General features: G+C 42.7%; 1 protein-coding gene across 1 annotated transcript; it reads right to left on the reverse strand.

The window, feature by feature from the left end:
- Positions 1-1394: 1394 nt before the first annotated feature.
- On the reverse strand, positions 1395-13980 carry SLC34A2 (solute carrier family 34 member 2). The gene is made up of 12 exons (XM_081999503.1): positions 13866-13980; positions 13617-13754; positions 12907-13035; positions 11845-11988; positions 11113-11224; positions 9392-9587; positions 8575-8670; positions 6189-6309; positions 5301-5468; positions 3805-3921; positions 3601-3725; positions 1395-1981 (listed from the first exon to the last, which is right to left on the reverse strand). Exons 1-12 carry the CDS (start codon positions 13969-13971, stop codon positions 1406-1408), a joined length of 2028 nt encoding a protein of 675 aa, XP_081855629.1. The 5' UTR covers positions 13972-13980; the 3' UTR covers positions 1395-1405.
- Positions 13981-18363: the final 4383 nt, after the last annotated feature.

The following is an 18363-nucleotide window of genomic DNA, read 5'->3' on the forward strand; positions in this document are numbered from 1 at the left end:
TTAACACTAGTGGTTGGACTTCAGATATTATCCCATACTCACTGATAGTATTGAAGGCCAGCAGAAGTACAGTGCATCTTTGAAACGCCCTTTTTCTGGCATTGAAATTATGCCTTTTGTCAGCCCATGATTCACAGCAGCCTCACAAGCATTTGCTAAAACATCAGCAATGGTAAGGTTGGAGCACAACCAGCTTCCCACCAAGTGCTACGCTACCTATAGGTTGACTATACATGGTAGTGACTACACTACTTATGGATTTTATTTGGGATTTCGATTGCTATATACAATTGCCAGTAAAATTCACATTATTTCCAAGGAGGGTGGTTCAGAGCACGAAGGGGTGGTGCAGAGCGAGCACTCCTTTCTCGCCAGCGAACGTTGCTTTGCGTCCCGCGCTAGCCATAACCTGCTCTCCAGGTTCCCTCTCTTGTAGCTCTAAAGCCAGTCTCCACCGCTACTCTGAAAGGTCATTTTGTGGCTCATCTGAGCTGAGCCACGGTTGCACACAGACCTCCTGGCACCAGCCCAGGTTTGGGCAGCTGTCTCCTCCCCTACACTGGCCACTTGTCCTCCCTCCATCTAGAGAGAGGAATGGCCACACAACCACATCTTGAGTCCACCAAGCCCTTCCGTAGCCACCCAGCATCTCCAAACCTTTCAGCAGGCAGAGGGATCAGCAATTACTTTTATGGCCTTTAGCTTGAGATAGAAGATTTAGAAGATTGTAACTCCTGTCTCCGGTGTTAAAGGAGACAGAGTGGGCTCAAAATGGGCTTGTGCACACCCTTATGCCAGAATAGGACTCCTAGAAGGAGTCCTAGCTTCTGGACTCCCAGCTTCTGAAGGGTATCCCCGCATTTCACTTTCCTTCACACACGTAGAATAGATTTGTTCCGTACTGGGAAAACTACTATCTTCCATTTCGACCACTGCAAACAGGCCAACAAAAACATTAGGATTATCTCTCTTCCCCCATTTCCAGAGCTTTTTAGATATTGTAATGTGACTTCTGCTGAATAAGCCAGTAGGTCAGAAAGGGTGTTCTACAAGTGCATTTTTTGTTTGTTTGTTTTTTAATTGAGTTTGAATTGGTCACCACTCCTTTCATGCCTCTCTTCATGGGACTACATCAGGATTTCTTTTGTTTGGTACTGATAGCATTGGATGAAGGTACCGCACAGTAGATCCTCTGTAAGCAGATCTGTTATTAGGTTTTCAACTGATCATAGATTTTCTAGACACTCTGTCAAGCTTGTCTGACTTCATTCCTTGAGGAGTGATATATCACTGGCTGCAGGAGCCTAACAAAACGTTCACCCTGTCCTCAGTCCATTGTCCAAGGTGGTTTTCAAGAGCCTGACTGTCCTATCCTGTATCTCAGCTAATATGGGTTGATCCACTACTATAAGGCTGTGTTGTTCGTGCCTGTTTTTTCAACACAAGCTGTGGCTGGTGCCCTTCTTCCACCTCTTTCTTCATCAGCCATTGCAATGGTGTTTTCGTAAACCTCCATAGTTTTTAGCTGCTTGTCTTTGGCACCCTCCTGTTCTGCGTTGACTTTACAGCACTTGCAGAAGCCACAGCAGTGTTTCCCACAAAAGGAGAGTGAGGACATAATTATATTGTCCCAGGGCTCTAGGGAGTGCATCCAGATGGGTAGGAAATCCCAATTTTGGAGCTTCTCAGGCAGCGAATGTGGTCGCTTCGACTGCATAACATTAATTACAATCACAGCAATAAAAAGAGCAAACAGGGGAAGGCAAACACCCAAAAGGACTGGCCAGCCTGCCAGTGACAGACCGAATACAAACAAAGGCAAAAGAAAGAAGCAGACGAGAAGATAAAATATAGCAAACCATCTGTACTTGGCTGTTATGTTTCCCAAGGTCTTGCTCATGCGAATTGGCAGCCGGGTAACAGGTAGTGGGTAAAACAGAATAATCCCAGAGATATTGAAGAAAAAGTGGCACAAGGCAATCTGAAAGCAAAAACGTTTGAGGAGTTCGTTAATTAAAATGCCTTTAAATGCTCCTACTCACATGATAATAATTTCCAGTGGCACTAAGACTCCATAGTTTCCCTTCCCTTGCTTCCCACAGTTTTTTCTTGTCTTTCACACCGTTTCACTGCAAGGCCTTTCCTAGCATGAAGCAAGGACTCGGTAATACCTCATACACTGTGATGATCACTGCCTACAAACAGGGGACAGCATTTGGAAACGAGGCAAGCCTAACGGGGACGGCGTATCTCCCCGCAGATGGAGAAGTCTCAAAATGCAGCTTTCAACCGCAAGAAATGGAGGCCATCAGAAATAAAGACGACAGACCAAACCGCTATTGGGAAACAGTTCTGTTGTTAGTAAGGCGTGAGAGCCACATGAGAACTGTTCATCATTGAGTTCTTCACTCACAGATTTTCGATTAAAAGATGGGACGCGTAAATTAGATACTGCATACAGGCTATTGAGAAATTGCTAATGGTACGAAACTGGATTTTCCAAAAATTAGCTAGAGGTTTATAGAGCACTGAGGAGATTCCTGGAATGTCACTTTGGGTCTTTTATAATCATTTGATTCACATTCTTCAAAATTGTTTTTTTAAAAATAAGCATGAAGAGAGACCTATTTGCTAAAGCTTTCAGAAGTCACTTAGATAGAATAAGCATATACTGAACAAAACAGTACATTCCCTGCTCACCTTATCTTATTTTCATTCTATAACTGTTATCAGACTAAAGCAAACATGAAAGTACAGGGGTTTATTTTTAAAGTATGTTATAAAGACTGCAAGTTATCACGAAATCTGAGCTTGGTCAAGATAGTATCTTCTCATGATTACATCTGTTCTATCATTCTGGAGGACAATAAAATGACTTCTGCAATTTTCTTAATTTATTGTGGCTAGTAAAAAACATTCATCCTATTCACAAAGGAAAATTCATTATCTTTTCACTCTTTGATGTAGAGGGTTCATTCAAATGTTATCTTCTGTCTGGAATGTTCTTTACTAGGTGGTAAATGGGAGCCCAAAGCCAGGCTGCCCACTTTTCAAACAGTCTGAAGCAACAAGGAATTCAATAAAACCCACTCAGATTAGGTTTACAATGAGAAAATAGATGTCAGGTACCTCAGGTAGGTAGACAGCGTTCCATCTTACAAGTTGTACGGTCCTCACTTAGGTTACAGGAGTCTTTATACACTGCATGAACTGAGTTAGGGTCCTGAGGAGGGAACTTACAGAAACTAGTAATCCTCATAGGGCACTACCTAAGAGGATTGTCAGAGATGTGGACACTGAATTCTAAGCTGCAGAGACCCCACACTCGGGGGTCAAGGGGGCAACCCTGTCTCAATTCTGGATTAATTCAATCAGATAAGCCCAGTTTATGAAAGCAAGATTTTACTATGCATCGACATTTTGAGAACGCTTATTAAAAGCCTTTTGCTCTAGTAGTTTAAATTAATGATCTGCCATTAATAGCTCAAAAACAAGCATGGCATCCATGGCATATTTGCATCAGAGCCAATTTTGTCAGGTTTTTCTTCAGAAAAGTTGCAACTTGTAAATGAAATCAAGGAAGCATTAGTTTATACTGACCTGTAATGAATATTTTAATGTACTCCCTGGACTTGCTAAAGCTGCAAGTATAGCTGTTGTGGTTGTGCCAATGTTAGCTCCTAAGGTAAGGGGATAAGAGCGCTCAATGCTTATAACGCCAATGCCTAGGAGAAAAGAAACAGGGTTGAGTGATTTCAGAATGATGGAGAATATAAAACATGGGGATAAAGACCGACAACTTACCAACAAGGGGTGTAATGGCAGATGTGAAAACAGAACTGCTTTGGACAACGAAGGTCATACCAGCCCCTGCAAGCATAGCCAGGTATCCAGCTAGCCAAGTAAAAGGAAATGGGAAATCTAAAAAAACAGAGGGAGAACATTGTCTTTAGGATAACCAAATGCTCTATGTAACAGTAACATAACAGTGAAAAGACTATTAAGCATTTCAGTTGTAGATATAGTGTTTGCATATTGTCTCTTACATGATGATTTTGGGTCAGAGTCAGCTCTACTACTCAAATTTACGCTGTTTGCTGTACTCCCTTTCCAGCCTTCCATCACTGGATGCACTTTGAGATGGATACTAGACTAGGTAGACGTTTGTCCTGACCAAAGGTAGCATTTCTGTTGTAATACAGTTAGGTACCAGGAATGTTTCCACAGAGGTCAACACAATACCTTCTAGGTGTCTTCAGTGCCTTGGTTTTGGCAACCAGGTACCTGCTGCATGGATCGGATATTCAGAAAGCTCTGAAGACCATCCTGAGAAAATCAGGTTGTTTGTTCTAACTAGTTTCAAGCAGATCACCTCCTAAAAATTCACTTCTTAACTCTTGCAATGAAAAGCTAATCCCGCTGATTAGAGAAACCAGGCACAGTGGTCCCCTGTATTCTGCAGATTTATGAGTGAGCCAAAAAGTCGGGAGTTAGTCAAGAAGACACAGAGGAACACAGAGTAGATCACAAATGAACAGCAACTGGCTGCTGATTACTTTCTACCCCTCATTTTTGATTCAGGCAGTGTTCTTTGCCCAGGAGAAGAGAAGACAGCATAGGGACCACTTTGTTGCCTTCCCTATTGCTGTGAAACCTCTCTTCAACCACAACCGGATACATGCCAGGACTGCTTTTCTCTGCTACAAGTTCTAACCTCTCTATCCAAGGGAAGAAAAGAGCAGCCAAGTAAAAAATAAAAACATTTGCACTCAATGGATCCAGGCTGAAAACACACCTGGAGAAGACAGCGGAAGACAGCAACCACCACTGTTCAGGGCTGCCTTATCCTACTGAAGAGAGGGTTAAGGAGTGGAACAGGGCAAACAAAGGGAATTAGATCATTAGTCATCACGAACTTCTTTTCAACTTTAGAAGAAACATGCAGGCTCTGTGCCAGAGCAGGCAATCATGATCTCAGCACTTCAGCGCTATCTTTTGAGGATGGGAACATTACATTTCTAACAGCTAATGATTATACATCAAGAAACAGAGCCTGGACTTTGGTCTCTGTTGCTGTTCATCTGCTGCAGTTCACAAGCAAGCTGTTCACTAATAGATTTTCAAAAGAAAGAAAATAACATGCTGAGGAGAAAAAGGAGGGGGGGAGGTACTGTGATTTTGGTTTAATACTATTTTCTTTAAACCATTCTATAATATCTGCCAGAAGAGGAGATATCAATAAATGTGCTCAGTGTCCTTGTCATTCCTGGAAACAATCTTCAGGAAAAGCAGATAATTACCAGTGTTGATTGTCTTCTTGATAACACTCGCCACTTGTCCTTTAAGCACAGAGTTTAATAGCTTAACTATCATCACCAAACAGGAGCACAAAACAAGCAGGGACAAAGCCAGAAGGATGAGACCGATGGCAAGATCAGGGAGGGTTGTGTCTGCAAAGAGGTGCCAGCCTGAAAAAGAAAAGGAAAATGAATTTGCCTAGCTGCATTTTTGCTTCTGATCCCAAGCCCAGCTCTGGTTTTCATATACGCCCCTAAAAAAATGGAACCAAAGCACACAGAGCTTGAGGGGGTGATGCAAAGCGTGAAAACCTCACCTCCCTTCCTCCACAAACACCACGTCTGAGGTGGGCAAGAGGGCCTCTTGTATGGACACGCTTATAAAATACACGGTGGGCACCCCTGCGAGGCAGGCAGGAGCTGGGGGACCACGTGCAAGGGAGAGGAATACAATGGTGTGAGGAAATTTTGGCATGCTCCGAGCTGGATGGTGGGTCGGCTCATCCCAGGGGTGGCTGCACGCCGGAGGAGGGCTGTTCAAAGTCCTGAAGGGCACGCGTGGGGATGGAGATACCCAAGCAACCATTACAGCAAAGTAACTGTAGCTCCAAGTCACCTGAATAGCGAGGGTGACATGATACTGGAGACCTCAATTACTGATACCAGGGAGCATGGAAAGAGATCCATCTGCAGCCAGATACCATGATGATGCTGGTAACTCCAGCTGTGTAGCTATAACAGAGCACGGGCTGCTCTGCACCTGCAGCAGTACCTTGTGTCCGTGTACAGGTGAGCGCCTCAATATACCTCTGAAAGGGTCTGTTAATACCATTAGAAAACCATATACATTTGTAAAGATATTTCTGAAGGAGAAGGAGTTCTACTACTTACATTTACTGATATATTCTGTTTCAGTTACATTCTTCATGGTCCATGTCAAATTTCCTTTGGTCCAGCAAAGGTCAGGAGACGTGCAGTTTTCTGAAGGTGGAATTGTGACATTCTGCAGTGTCTAAAGATTGCCAGACAAAGCAGATACTTCAGTCACCTACAAACCTTCAATAAAAGCTTATGCAAAGTTCTAGGTTCTCACTGCAACCAAGCACTCCTCAGCTGAAGGTGCATCTGCAAGCTGGCATATAAGCTGGCACGTTAATGACACGCCAAAATTTCTTGCATTCTTAAAATAAATGGTTGTGTTGTTACTCAAGTCAATCAATACAACATTTAAAGATTAAAATACCCCCCGCATCTTCTTCCTGGTAATAATCATAGCACCAAGTCATCAGTAGCTAAGAACCTTAACTACTGATGTCAGGGCTGATGGAAAGAGGTTCATGCTGGGCTGCAGCTGGGGGACGGTGGCATTCCCTTTCCAGCCAGAGCCACAGCTTCCCTGGGTCAAAGAAAAACCTCTCTACTGTCACCTTAACTGCTATTAATGGTCTGCACAGGACTGTGATTCAGAATACTAGCACACTGGTGCAGCCTCTGGTGCTGGATGAGCACAAGCTGCTCACACTGCCTTTCTGTGCCTCAGTTTTCCTACCTGTAGAAATAGAGGTGCTGCTAGTACTTTTCTTTTTAAAGCTCAAATGCTGTCTAGGAGCTAATTACCAGAACTCTGATTAACACTAGTATTACTGAGCTGAACCTGAATTTCTATTTCTACTGTGGTAAAGCCTTCCTTGTCAGAGCTCCTAGCCCAGACCTATTGCATTCTGACGCTAGGTCCATGAGTCCTTACGCAGGTTAAGGAGCTGTTTGCTGACTGAACTGTACGCCCCACAACAGCAGCTAACAGCCAAACGGACTCTGAACCACACTGCTGAACAGGAGGTATCTTTGAGAAATGTTTGAGTGATTCTCTTTTGCAGAAACAGGGAAAGAGAAATCATATTTTCTGGCTGCACGCTGCCTGCAGACACCCAGCTGCATTAGATCGAAATGTTTGTTTTGCTTTAAACATATGGGGTCTGTATGTATTTATCCCTGCCGTAAGTCTGTTTAATCACTTTTGCCAAAAAAGTTTAACCCACTAGGAATGTAAATAATTTAAATTACCTTCCTCTTCCCCCACCAAGTTGAAGTCAAGCTTGTAGGGGTTTCACGTGTCTTTGCAATTTGACTATATGCTTGGGCAGTAATTACACAACCAAAATATCAACAAACACAGAAAAAAATTTGCATATGGAAATGTAACCCCCAGCCTACACTTTCCATGTAGTTGCTCGTCTTCTAAGAGTGGGGGGACTGTAGGACTCAGGGGCTCAGGCCTCTCTGAGAGTTAGGCTGTGCCTGCCTGGGCAGTGCGGCGAAGGGGTAGCCAAGCGCAGGCTGGGGACCTCAAGGCAGTACAGCTGCCTAAGCATCACACCTCCTCTGAGATGAAATATCCAGCTCCTCAGCAGCATAACCTGAGCAGTTCCACATTAGCACAGCTCTGCTCCTGGCACTATCTCTCTACACAGTGTCTCACTGGCCATCCAAACCATCATTCAATAGGAGCTGGGCTCCTCTGAAAACCCAAGCTCTAAATGTTAACCTCCGCTGTGTGTCCTTAAGTATCTTCTGCCTCAGGACTTCAAGAATTACTTTTCTATACACACCAACAAGTAGAATAGTCTAATTAGAGATCCAAGGCATATTTAATATTCTAATAGTTAGTTAGGTCAACAACGCAAACCAAACACTCAGCTCCACAGTTTACCAAAATACTCATTGGTGTTGATCTGGGCAACAGATTCCCTCAAGCAACAGTGTTCCTGGGGTGAAGAACAATGGGACGTAGCCCCACAGAGGTTTTCTCTGAGGGCAGTTTTCCAAGAAAGCTGCAAATAACCAGCTGCCACCAGATCACCCTGAGACACGCAAGACTAAAGCTGGTTAGATCAATAGATAAATGGTGGGCAAAAAGATATTTTTTTTGGCTGATATTGCAGAATTTTTCCACTTTCAGGGAGTTGGTAGGAGTATTGAAGTTTAAAGGCATTTGGATGTGAACGGAGTAAAAGACTTGGCTCCAAACCACCAGTTCTGATAAGCGAGGGCCTGCATGGTACCGAAAGCAACCAGGTCAAGCTCACCACTGGTATGACATCCTCGGTTTAAGTGGAGCAAAAGATACATTAAATTTTTTTCATTCTTCTACTGATGCAAAAAAAAACCCACCCTCATTTAAAAATAAAATTTCACAATCTCGTGATAAGGAGTGTCAACTACAGATCAGTAATATATTTTCTGAGGAACCTGACAATGAATTTAGCATGATACTCACCACATTGGTTTCAGTTACACACCAAATCTTTACCAGGCTTTTGTTTTTTGCTGATTCATCATTTGTAGCAATTGCATTTATTACTGATTTATCAAGCTTGAAAAAAAAAAGAAGGGAAAAAAAAGCTTTATTCCAGCTTGCATCACACACTTCTGTTCAGCTCTACTCAAATAACTCCCCTTGGAAGCTCAGCCACATAAAGCCTGCATGACCATCTATAGTGCTGGAGCTGCTGCTCAACAGCTAGGAGGAGGTTTACTCCCCAAAAAAGGTACAACTCTACATGCACAAACACATATTCTCCCCAAATCACCCTCCACCTCATCTCACCCTTTCTGTTTAAACAACTACACTGACACAAATGTGTTTACTGTCATTTTAGGAGCTGTGCACATCCCCTCTGGCCTCCATCTGCCCCTCCAGATACATCCAAGCTTCTCATAGTTTCTTTATCATCTATGTAGATCTCATGCAGATCTTCTGGATGTGCTAGGTTCTCTCAGCTGGTACTATCTGCCAATGTCTAGGCAACAGGCTGCCATCCCATCCATCCCATGTGTCTGTATTTGTCCTCCCCTCCCTTCCCAGTCCTCCTAGCCAGATCTACCATCATTAAGGTGAAATGTGGGGGAAATAGAAACAGGAAATGTAGAGCTGAGGCTTTATGAAATGTGAATAAAAAGAAGAATCCATCTGCTAATGAGCTTTACCTCAAGGACACAAAGAAGTGAGTGAGAGCCTCTCCCATATTTAGAGCATTTTGATTAGCCATGACTGAACCAAGTAAGCCGCTTCCTTGAGGAGAGAAAGAGCTTACCTCAATGATGAGCTTTGTAAAGGGGTCTGTGATAACTTTTAGTAGCTCAGGGGCATCGTCACCACTTTCAAGATGAAAAGACTCAACTATAGCATTGGTGAGATGGTAAAGATACCCAGAAATAACTTCAATGGGCAACAGTGCAAACACAGCGAGCCAGTTAAAGAAATCATGGATTGTTGCTCCAGCAAAAGCCCTTCAAGGAGAAATTAAAAAACAGAGCTGCTTTTAATCAAATAACATGTGCACAACATCAATTAAATATGATATCATAGAGGCGGGGATGAAGCCCATTTCAAGATGAGAATCATTTAATTTCTGGGATCACAGGAGATGGCTGCTTTGCTATAGAGCACGAAGTTGTCTCCACACCATTGACTGAGTGAAAGAGCCAGCCAGGTGAGTGAAACAAGACAAACCAGAACAGGCAAAAGTGTTCCTTAACACAAGGCTGCCAAGAGTACTTGTCTGAAGAAAGAAGTGTCTGTACAGCCTACGTATGTTTTGCCTCTCACCCATTTTTAGTACATTTTTAATCCTCTGCCAGGCGTTGCCTCTGGGACCTGCTCTCCCTGACTCATGTGGGAAGATGGCTCTTTGGAGCCCTCACATGTTCTTGCAAACCGCTGGTATACAGCTCCCTTCCAGCTTCTCCTCCTCAGCCTGAGGAGCCACAGCTCTTCCCTCAGAGGCACTCTTTCCCACCTTCCTAATAGCTGTTTGTGGTCTTCTTAATTCTCTGCCATCTGCCTGTATTTGTTTTAAAATATAGCTCCTTAAATTAAGCATTGTGAAGGAAGAAAATGTGGAGGAAAAATTCCTTGAAATGCTAATCCTGTAATTCAGGTTCCTACTGACAAACTGCCTGAGGGGAAATCGGGGGAAAATTCAAAGTAGGCCAACAAAATTGATGGTGCTACCGTCTTCAGTTTACAGACTGAAGTGATTGTTAGTGATGTTAATGAATGTTAAAAATCAACTTCATTCTCATTATTATTTAAATTATTTTCCTGACCAGATACTAATAGGCTACTTTGGTGTTAGAAAGTGAGTGACAGAGAATAGCACAACCAAAGATTCAGGACAGTAAATCTTGGAGAACTGTGCTTTGGCTAAGTGTATTTCATGCTTCTGGTATGCCATAAATGACAAGGTACCAAAGTCTCATATCCCTCCCAAGTTCACTGCTCATCTGCAGTAAGCCATGGCCTCTTTCAGCGATGATGTCAAGTGCCAGACTAAAAGTTGTCACTGTATATATTTGACAGCCAGAACATTTCTCTACAGTTACCAGCTCTTGCTTACCGTAGACTTAAAAAACCTTCAACATTGAAGTCTCTTTTAAGAAGACTAGACCAAAATACTGTAATATTAACTTCTTGTACAGCCCTCCCATAATTAAGAGATACTCAAAGGTGGGTGGTATAGTGGGAGCCGTTGAAAATTCAAACATGTGCAAGGTCCAGTTAAAAATGGTGGATCCTTACAAAAAAAAAAATCTTTTAAAGGAACCTAATATGCTTTTCTTCAAGTATATGAAGCCATATATCTAGACAGCATTATACCTTGGCCATAGCCATGCTTGTGACTTTCTTAACTAGACAATCAAGTTTTGGTCAATAGAAAGGTTAAATGGCAGTAGTAGTGATAGGGAATATAGAAGAAAACCTACAAAGAAGGAAGAAAAGCAACTTTTCAGATCTAGTGTTTAAGTACAATACCTTCTAAATTCATTCCTGTCCCCAGCTTGCATGAGTGCCACAATCGTGTTTGTAACTGAGGTGCCAATGTTTGCCCCCATTATGATAGGAATAGCTGATTGAACAGTCAGCACTAGAAAGCAGAAAAGGAAGCACTGAATGAAAAAAATCAGATCATCGGCAGGCTCTTTGTTCCAATGAAAATTTACATCTATTAATGTCACTGGAACCCTGACTTCCCTTGATGTCACTGGGATTAGGTGCTCCAATCCAGATAGGTTTGCTTTAATGAAGCGCCCTGGGAACGTGGTACTCCCATACTCCCACAATCCCCACTGAAACTGCAGCCCATGGTTATCCGTTTTCGCCACATGTTAGAGGGCCAGAGCAAGATGAAGCCTCTTCTTTCACAGGCATTTTCCTACTTACTGCAGAATTTTGAAACAATGCCAGCGAAACAAATGAAGTTCAGTAACTGGCTAACATGAGAAAAGTATGCAGATACTTCCAAAATTGATGCATTCAATGCCAAGGCTTCCAATGATTTTCATTGCAGGTAAGGACTTACTAATACTACTATTATCATTATTACTTTTTAAATTTTTGTATCAGGGCAACAGCTGTGAAAATCTTTTCCTGCAGTCTCTACTCTTACACCCTAAGCTTCTACAAATTGAACACAGGTGGGAATATTTGCACCCCAGACCAAGTTTTATGACTGATCTCTAGGAAGATACTGTAAAGCAGACTTACGTGTGGAGGACACCATGCTGACCACAATGGATGAAGAAGTGCTGGAGCTCTGGACCATAACGGTCACCAGAACTCCAATCACCAATCCCGCAACAGGATTAGACAGCACTGAATCATCTTGAAAAATGTCCCCTGCCGCTTTACCTACAAAACACCATATTCTCAGAGTGAGGGAAGCGCAAGGTAAAGTCCACAGGAATTATCAGAGCATTTAATTAAAGATCATTCAACCATTTAATTGATACATATATAGCCATGCTTGCCAGCCAAAAAATGTACAAGGTTATGTAGCCCAGGGATCCAAATTCAGGTCCTGAACTCTCAGTTTCTCAGCTGTCAGAGAATACTTTACATTCTCTCATTTCAGTGACTGAACAAGCTCTGCTGAAATCTGCAGAGAACTATATAAAACTACAGCCATCAGAGGAAAGACTGTAGGACAAAAAACCACACAGGCGTAGATTTAAATGCTATTACTGCCTTGTTATTTTTGGTTACTGCATCAAGGAAAACTATTTTAACAATCCTGAGTAATTCTGTTCCTGTGGCTTTCTGTGTTGCCAAAAATCCAAAATACCTCCCCAGAAGCGTACATATTTCTCTGATAACCACTTCTGAATCCGTCAGCAGAATTCAGCCCGTGGACATAGGTAAATGTAAAACATACATTTCAGTAGTTTACACCTTTGAAAGATCTAGGGGACATTTCAATGCTGGATGCTTTTATCAAAAGCACAATTTTCATATTTCACCTTGTTAAAATGTCTTTCACATAGGACAGATTTATGCACAGATGCATTCATGTAAACTGCCACTAAAGTAACAAGACCCTACTAAGAAATCAGGGCCAATAATCCCTACATCAACAGCTCTTTGGAATTTGAGAAACAAAGGCCCTTTCAAACCGAAAGTCAGTCTTCGATCAGAGCAACTTCCTTCTGAGTCTATATCTCAACACACAAGGGGAACGTTCTTGAAGAGTGATATTTGTAATTTAGTCACTCAGATGAAATTTACTGCCTCATTCATAGTTTATTCTTGATATTTTAGACATTTTCATACCTCCTACCAGTTGAAAAGCAGAGCTCAGTACATCCAGAGAACACACGAACAAGTAGAGTAATCCAAGTAGCATAATAAACTTCCCTATCCCATAGAGTACACGAATGATTTTTCCTTTTCTATCCAATTCTGCAAAACAAACACATTATGCATAAAAGACTTGCTTGATGTGTCTGGTGTTCCCTCTGGAACAGTCTACCACACAAGCAGAGACCATAGGTTCAGAGAGAGTGTTATGACCCCAATGTGTGATTAAACCCAAAAGAATGTTCTTCTTGATCAAATTGTAACTGCAGAAGCAGGTAGTTCATTTACCTAGTTTTACCATGTAAAAGATTTTGGTGTATGACAAAAGCTTTATGAAGTCTGAGATTGACCCTTGGTTTTACACAGTCATCCTACTGAGTAAACAAAGACCAATAGGAGCCTGGATATAAAACCATATTAGTTTTGGATTGTTTTGCATATATCTCCTTGTGTTTTAAGGAGGGTAAGCAGCATGATTTCCAGATTCTTCTTAACTGACTAAATATAATATCCCCATTCACTGTTCAGGAAGGTGAGACAGTGAAAAGCCTACATCTGAAAACTCCTCAAATCTTAAATTCATTTCTGCAGCAAATACAATTTCAGAAAAATAACTGAGACAAAGGGAGCAGAAGTGATGGAAAAAATAAATGCAGGTAACTTATTTACTGAGAAATGGCTACCTGACCACTTGACCCCAGTGTCCTGCAGTTCTGGCAGAGCCCATGGGTCACCTTCTTCCGGCCTTGTCTCATCTATCAAGGCTATTGTGGAAAATGCAGGTTGAATTTCCCCTTTATTTCCAAGTGAAGACACATTGCCTGATGAAATAGAACATTTAAAAAACAGATTAATTACCTTCCATCTTCTCCAAGGAGCCCCAAAACTTACATATTTCTGTAACTCACAGGTGAGCACACCTTTGTAGTTACCTTTGTAATTTTCTCCTTCTTTCCCAGCCATGTTCTGGTTTTGTTTGGAAGAGTCCCCAATATAGTTATTGGTTTCAGGCTTTTCCACCTCAGGCCAGGGAGCCATGATCTGCGACTAACAAAGTAGTGCTGATTAAAATGCGTGTGCAGTCAAAATATTCAACTTACAACAGGGTATGTGAGAAATATGATTAAGTTTAAGAGCAAAAGAGATGCAAATGGAATGGAGGCAATATGTCCTTAAACACAGCTTTCTACTAATCTTTGTGAATTATTCCTTTATTTACAAAATTGATGTCTCAATTGTTTTTTAAATCAGACAGTTGCTTTATTTGTGCAATTTACACAATGAAAAATAAATTTCCATCTCACCCCTGTCTTTTTGTTCACTTTTAACTGTCATGAAAGCAAAGATTCTTCTGCTTTCCAAACCTTAGCATTTCTTTAATTCATTTAATCTCCTTTCAGCAAACAGTCAGAGGACTGTTTTACTTTCTTCTACCTTCTGGATTTAACTGAATGCCTTCACCAAACTGGTAATTCAATATACAGACCTTAGCAAAGAAAGATCTTCCCTACAGCATTGCCTAGTTTGGGTCACATATACTAAACACCATCTTCTTTATTGGTTCTTTCCCATGGAAGCATGGAGAGGAACATGACTCTGGGCAAGGTAGAGGAAGATCCCAGAGCTTCAAGCTCCAGAATGACGCTTGCTGAATGACTGGACAAGAGCGTAATTAGACAGCAGTGGCCATTTGCAGGTCTGTGTTTGCCTGTAACCCACAGCTGCTACTGCAAGCAGAGCTGACTTAGTGGCAGCAAGGTCAGGCTCACCCATCTCACGTAGGGTCTCTGCCTGAACCTCTGCCTTCCTGATGCCTTTTGAGCACATTTGACATGCATTGTAGTATTAACCAATAATAACTTCAAAAATAAGGCATCACATGGCCAAATCCTGCTGGCACAGGTACAAGCACATGTGACAGACCTATCCCAGCCACAAAAGGAGGAGGCAGCTGTTCCCTGAACCAAAGCCTGGAAGAGCCCTACTTACTTACTTCACCAATACTGGTAGCCAGAGGGAGGGACATGAAAGAGGAGGAAGGTGACCATGGGGAGCCAAGGCAATATATGATAATGCTTCTAATTTTCCAGGCTTGTAAGGCTGTTGGTTAGCTTAGACAGCATGACTGAAAACTCAGCAGAAAGGATGGGAGAAGTGAACCCTACCCAGAAAAGCCTCACCTTTGGGTCTGTCTCTTCCACCTTCTCTGCCACGCGAGTTGGTCAGTGCTGCGGGCAAACCTGCCCCGCGGCCGCCACCGCTGGGACCCACGTGGCTGAAACATCGCTGAGCAAATTTGCCTGCAATACTCCTTATAAACACGGCACGTGTGCCCAGCCTCCGCAAGTCAGTGTCAGAGTTTGTATCATGCTCCCGTAAACAAGGCTTACCTGCATTTAGCAGCCACTCTAAGGGAGTATCATTAATCATTCATTTAATCATAATCCTTTATGGAGCTGATGGTGAAAATGTTTTGTCCCTGCCCATGTCAATAAGCCACACATCCTCCTCCTTTCGCTGGGAAAGAAATGTCACAGACAAAATCACTCCTGTCTTACTGTAACAGAGGAGAGTATTGTTTTCTGGCACTCCACAAAGGAAAGAGTATCTCCCCTTCTGTATTAGCAGGAAAAATCATTCTACAGTCCCATTAGCAAAAACTATGCTTTTACACATTCTTTATCTGTAGCGTAAGATCCAGAGCAGCTCCCAGGATACACAAAGAAAGATCTGAGAACAGACAGAAGAAAATCACTCTTGCCTGTTTCAACAAGGGTTTCCATTTGCTTGGAGCAAATGCTCATATTTTCACCCATGCCAGAACAACCTCCAAGCCCCACCCATGCCAGAACACCTCTGTCTTGTTGAACGAGTTTCATTTATTCATGGTCAGCATTTAAAGAGCTCTAAAAAAAAACCCAAACCTGCTCAGCACCAGTGCTTCTTAAGTGAAATACAATTGTGAAAATGCATTGGAAATTCAGATGTGAAGTTGCATTGACAACATATTCCCACCATGGAGAGACACAGAACATGCTGGACACCACCAGCCCTACAGACGCCATCTGTACTTTTACAGCTCTTTTGTTAAGCTCAGAATGGAAACGAAGGATTCAGCCTGCATGATTACTATATGGGAACTGAGCCGATGCATTCACTGGAGAAACTGGAACTTGAAAACTTCAGCAGACAAACAGCATCTATGTCTCCTAAATAAACTCACCCCATTCAAGAATTCAGCAGGGCATTTTTTCATAATAAGCATCTCTCATGTTCCTGAGGTGCTCAGCATCCCACAGGTACGTCATGTATTATTATTGTTTTTGCTTTATGTGATTAAATACCCTAGAATGAGAGTTGACCACCTCTGTGGAGGAAGTTTTTTTTATAGGTATGTATACAAAATTATTCATAAGATTCCTTGCCAACCTCTGACCTGGGAAGGTAGACTTGAATACCGGAGGTCCTTACAGTATCAGCCCTTGTGCATTTGGGTTTGCAGAGGTATTACTAGAAGAACCCGTTCGATGGGATTGGTATCAAGGACTGATGAAAGCAGAACCATCTAGATCCTCAAAGCGCTACCAAAGCTGACAGCTTTCTCCAGATCCTGACTCTTGTTAAGAGGAACAGCTGAGAAGATAGTTTACAGCCACCTGATACTCTGTTTGCTAGAGTCCTGGCCACAGCTACTTACTGTTAATTAATTGCTGTGCTACAAGGATAATCTACATTCTGCTGTTCTCCCTTCAAAGAATTCTTCCTTGGCCCAAATACAGACATTAACATATTGAGAAAATACAAATCTGGGTGCTGCGGAGGAGCAGAGCAGTGGGTGACAAAGCTAACTGCATCATTCCCTGGCAGCTCATATTAGCTGCGTCTTTGCAAAGGCTGACGTCAGGCGCGGTATAAAAGACCAACATCATTTGACGCAAGATATAAATGACAATGAAAACCCTAATAGTGGTTTACTTTTGAACACCGAAGACATAACTACACTGCAAAGGAACATGTTAGAGAACGGGCAGAGGATGGGCTGGTGACGACGCACACCGCAACAAGGAGCTACGTTCAGCTGGACACACCGGTCCAGGTCCATTGGCAGGATAGCCACAATTGCTGGACGAGGTGCCCGGAGTGATGAGCGCTGCCCGTCCCCGTGCCAGCCCGGGTGTCTCAGCGCCGTGCATCCGCTTCCCACCTTAGCTGGCAGGGCGCCAGCCGGGATGCCTGCACCCGGGGCGTAGTCATGGAGCTCGCACCCGGATAAGCGTTGGCGCTTTGGGTATCCACCTCTTCAAAGCTGTGCTGAAACGGGAGCCAATTTCCTCCTGAAAGTGGCGGGTCAAAATATGCTATGCATATTGCAAAGGTCTGGAAACTAATGCCTACGTAAACAGTAATCCAGTCCGTTTCGGTGAACCTCACGGCAAATCCTCTCACGCCACCATGTGCGCTCCTTTCGCTGTAAGTATAGTCTTTCCCCGCCTCTGGAAAATGCTAAGTATGTGTGACATCCTTTCTAACTCCAAAAGAAACTGAAACCTCCCGCTCTGAAGAGGGAGATAGATGGCAATCAATGACATTCAAATTCTGAAGCAAAATGTGAGAGAGTCGAAGCCAAAGTGGGCTCCCATGGTTTTATATCCATACTGACTCTCTCACTGCAGCGTTTCAAAGAGTTAAAGTCTCTGGGGAATTAGGGAATTATCTGAGCAACACTAGGTGTCATGCAGTTGCGTTCCTCAGTGACTCACTGGGCTGTAACAGCATTGCCTCTGTTGCAGGGCTAGACTCTGGGTGCTTTTCAGTTTTAAATCAGGAACAGTTGTAAATGCATTTATTTTGCTGGACTTAACACCAAGAATGTGAAGTACCACTTGCATGTGCCTGGACGGTATTGTTTGTACCTCTCCACCCGTGACAGCTCACTGAAAGGCCACGTTGTGCCTGAAATAAGAACTACGAAGCAGTAACCCTTAAAGAAATCTCACCTCCAGGGGAACAGACCCGGTCAAACCAAGATGAAATAAAAGTACTGGAGAAAATAGCAGTATTGTCAAAACCAACTGGTAATAACTGCAACAACCACCAACATGACCATACATGTGCCTATAGGTTGCTTAAGCAGCTCTAAATCAAGTTTTGGGTTCAGCCAGGCTTTCCCCTCTCTCGCTCACTCGCTCTCCTTCTCTCAGCTTTTCTACAAAAGCACATAACTCTCTTGTCATTTGCCACTGTGCTACGGGTTTTATGTTAAGATGGGATTTATCAGCTAATCTGATATCTGACTATGTGACTTAGTAAAAACGAGTATTTACCATGCATACTTCATAGGAGTAAACACCAAGCTACATAGCCATCCTTCTTATACACAGTTTGAAGAAATATTGTCTTTTTTCCCCTCAAAATGTATAATTTCCAACC

The sequence above is a fragment of the Phaethon aethereus genome (assembly GCF_964289735.1).
Source record: "Phaethon aethereus genome assembly, chromosome: 4".
NCBI lineage: Eukaryota > Metazoa > Chordata > Aves > Phaethontiformes > Phaethontidae > Phaethon > Phaethon aethereus.

Excerpts from the sequence above, each read along its gene's own strand:
- SLC34A2 (XM_081999503.1), bottom strand. The coding sequence starts at position 13,971 with ATGGCTCCCTGGCCTGAGGTGGAAAAGCCTGAAACCAATAACTATATT. Across the intron at positions 13,036-13,616 it reads CACTGGGGTCAAGTGGTCAG|AATTGGATAGAAAAGGAAAA; the intron begins GTAGCCATTTCT and ends TTTGTTTTGCAG. Across the intron at positions 5,469-6,188 it reads AACAGAATATATCAGTAAAT|GCTGGCACCTCTTTGCAGAC; the intron begins GTAAGTAGTAGA and ends TTTCTTTTTCAG.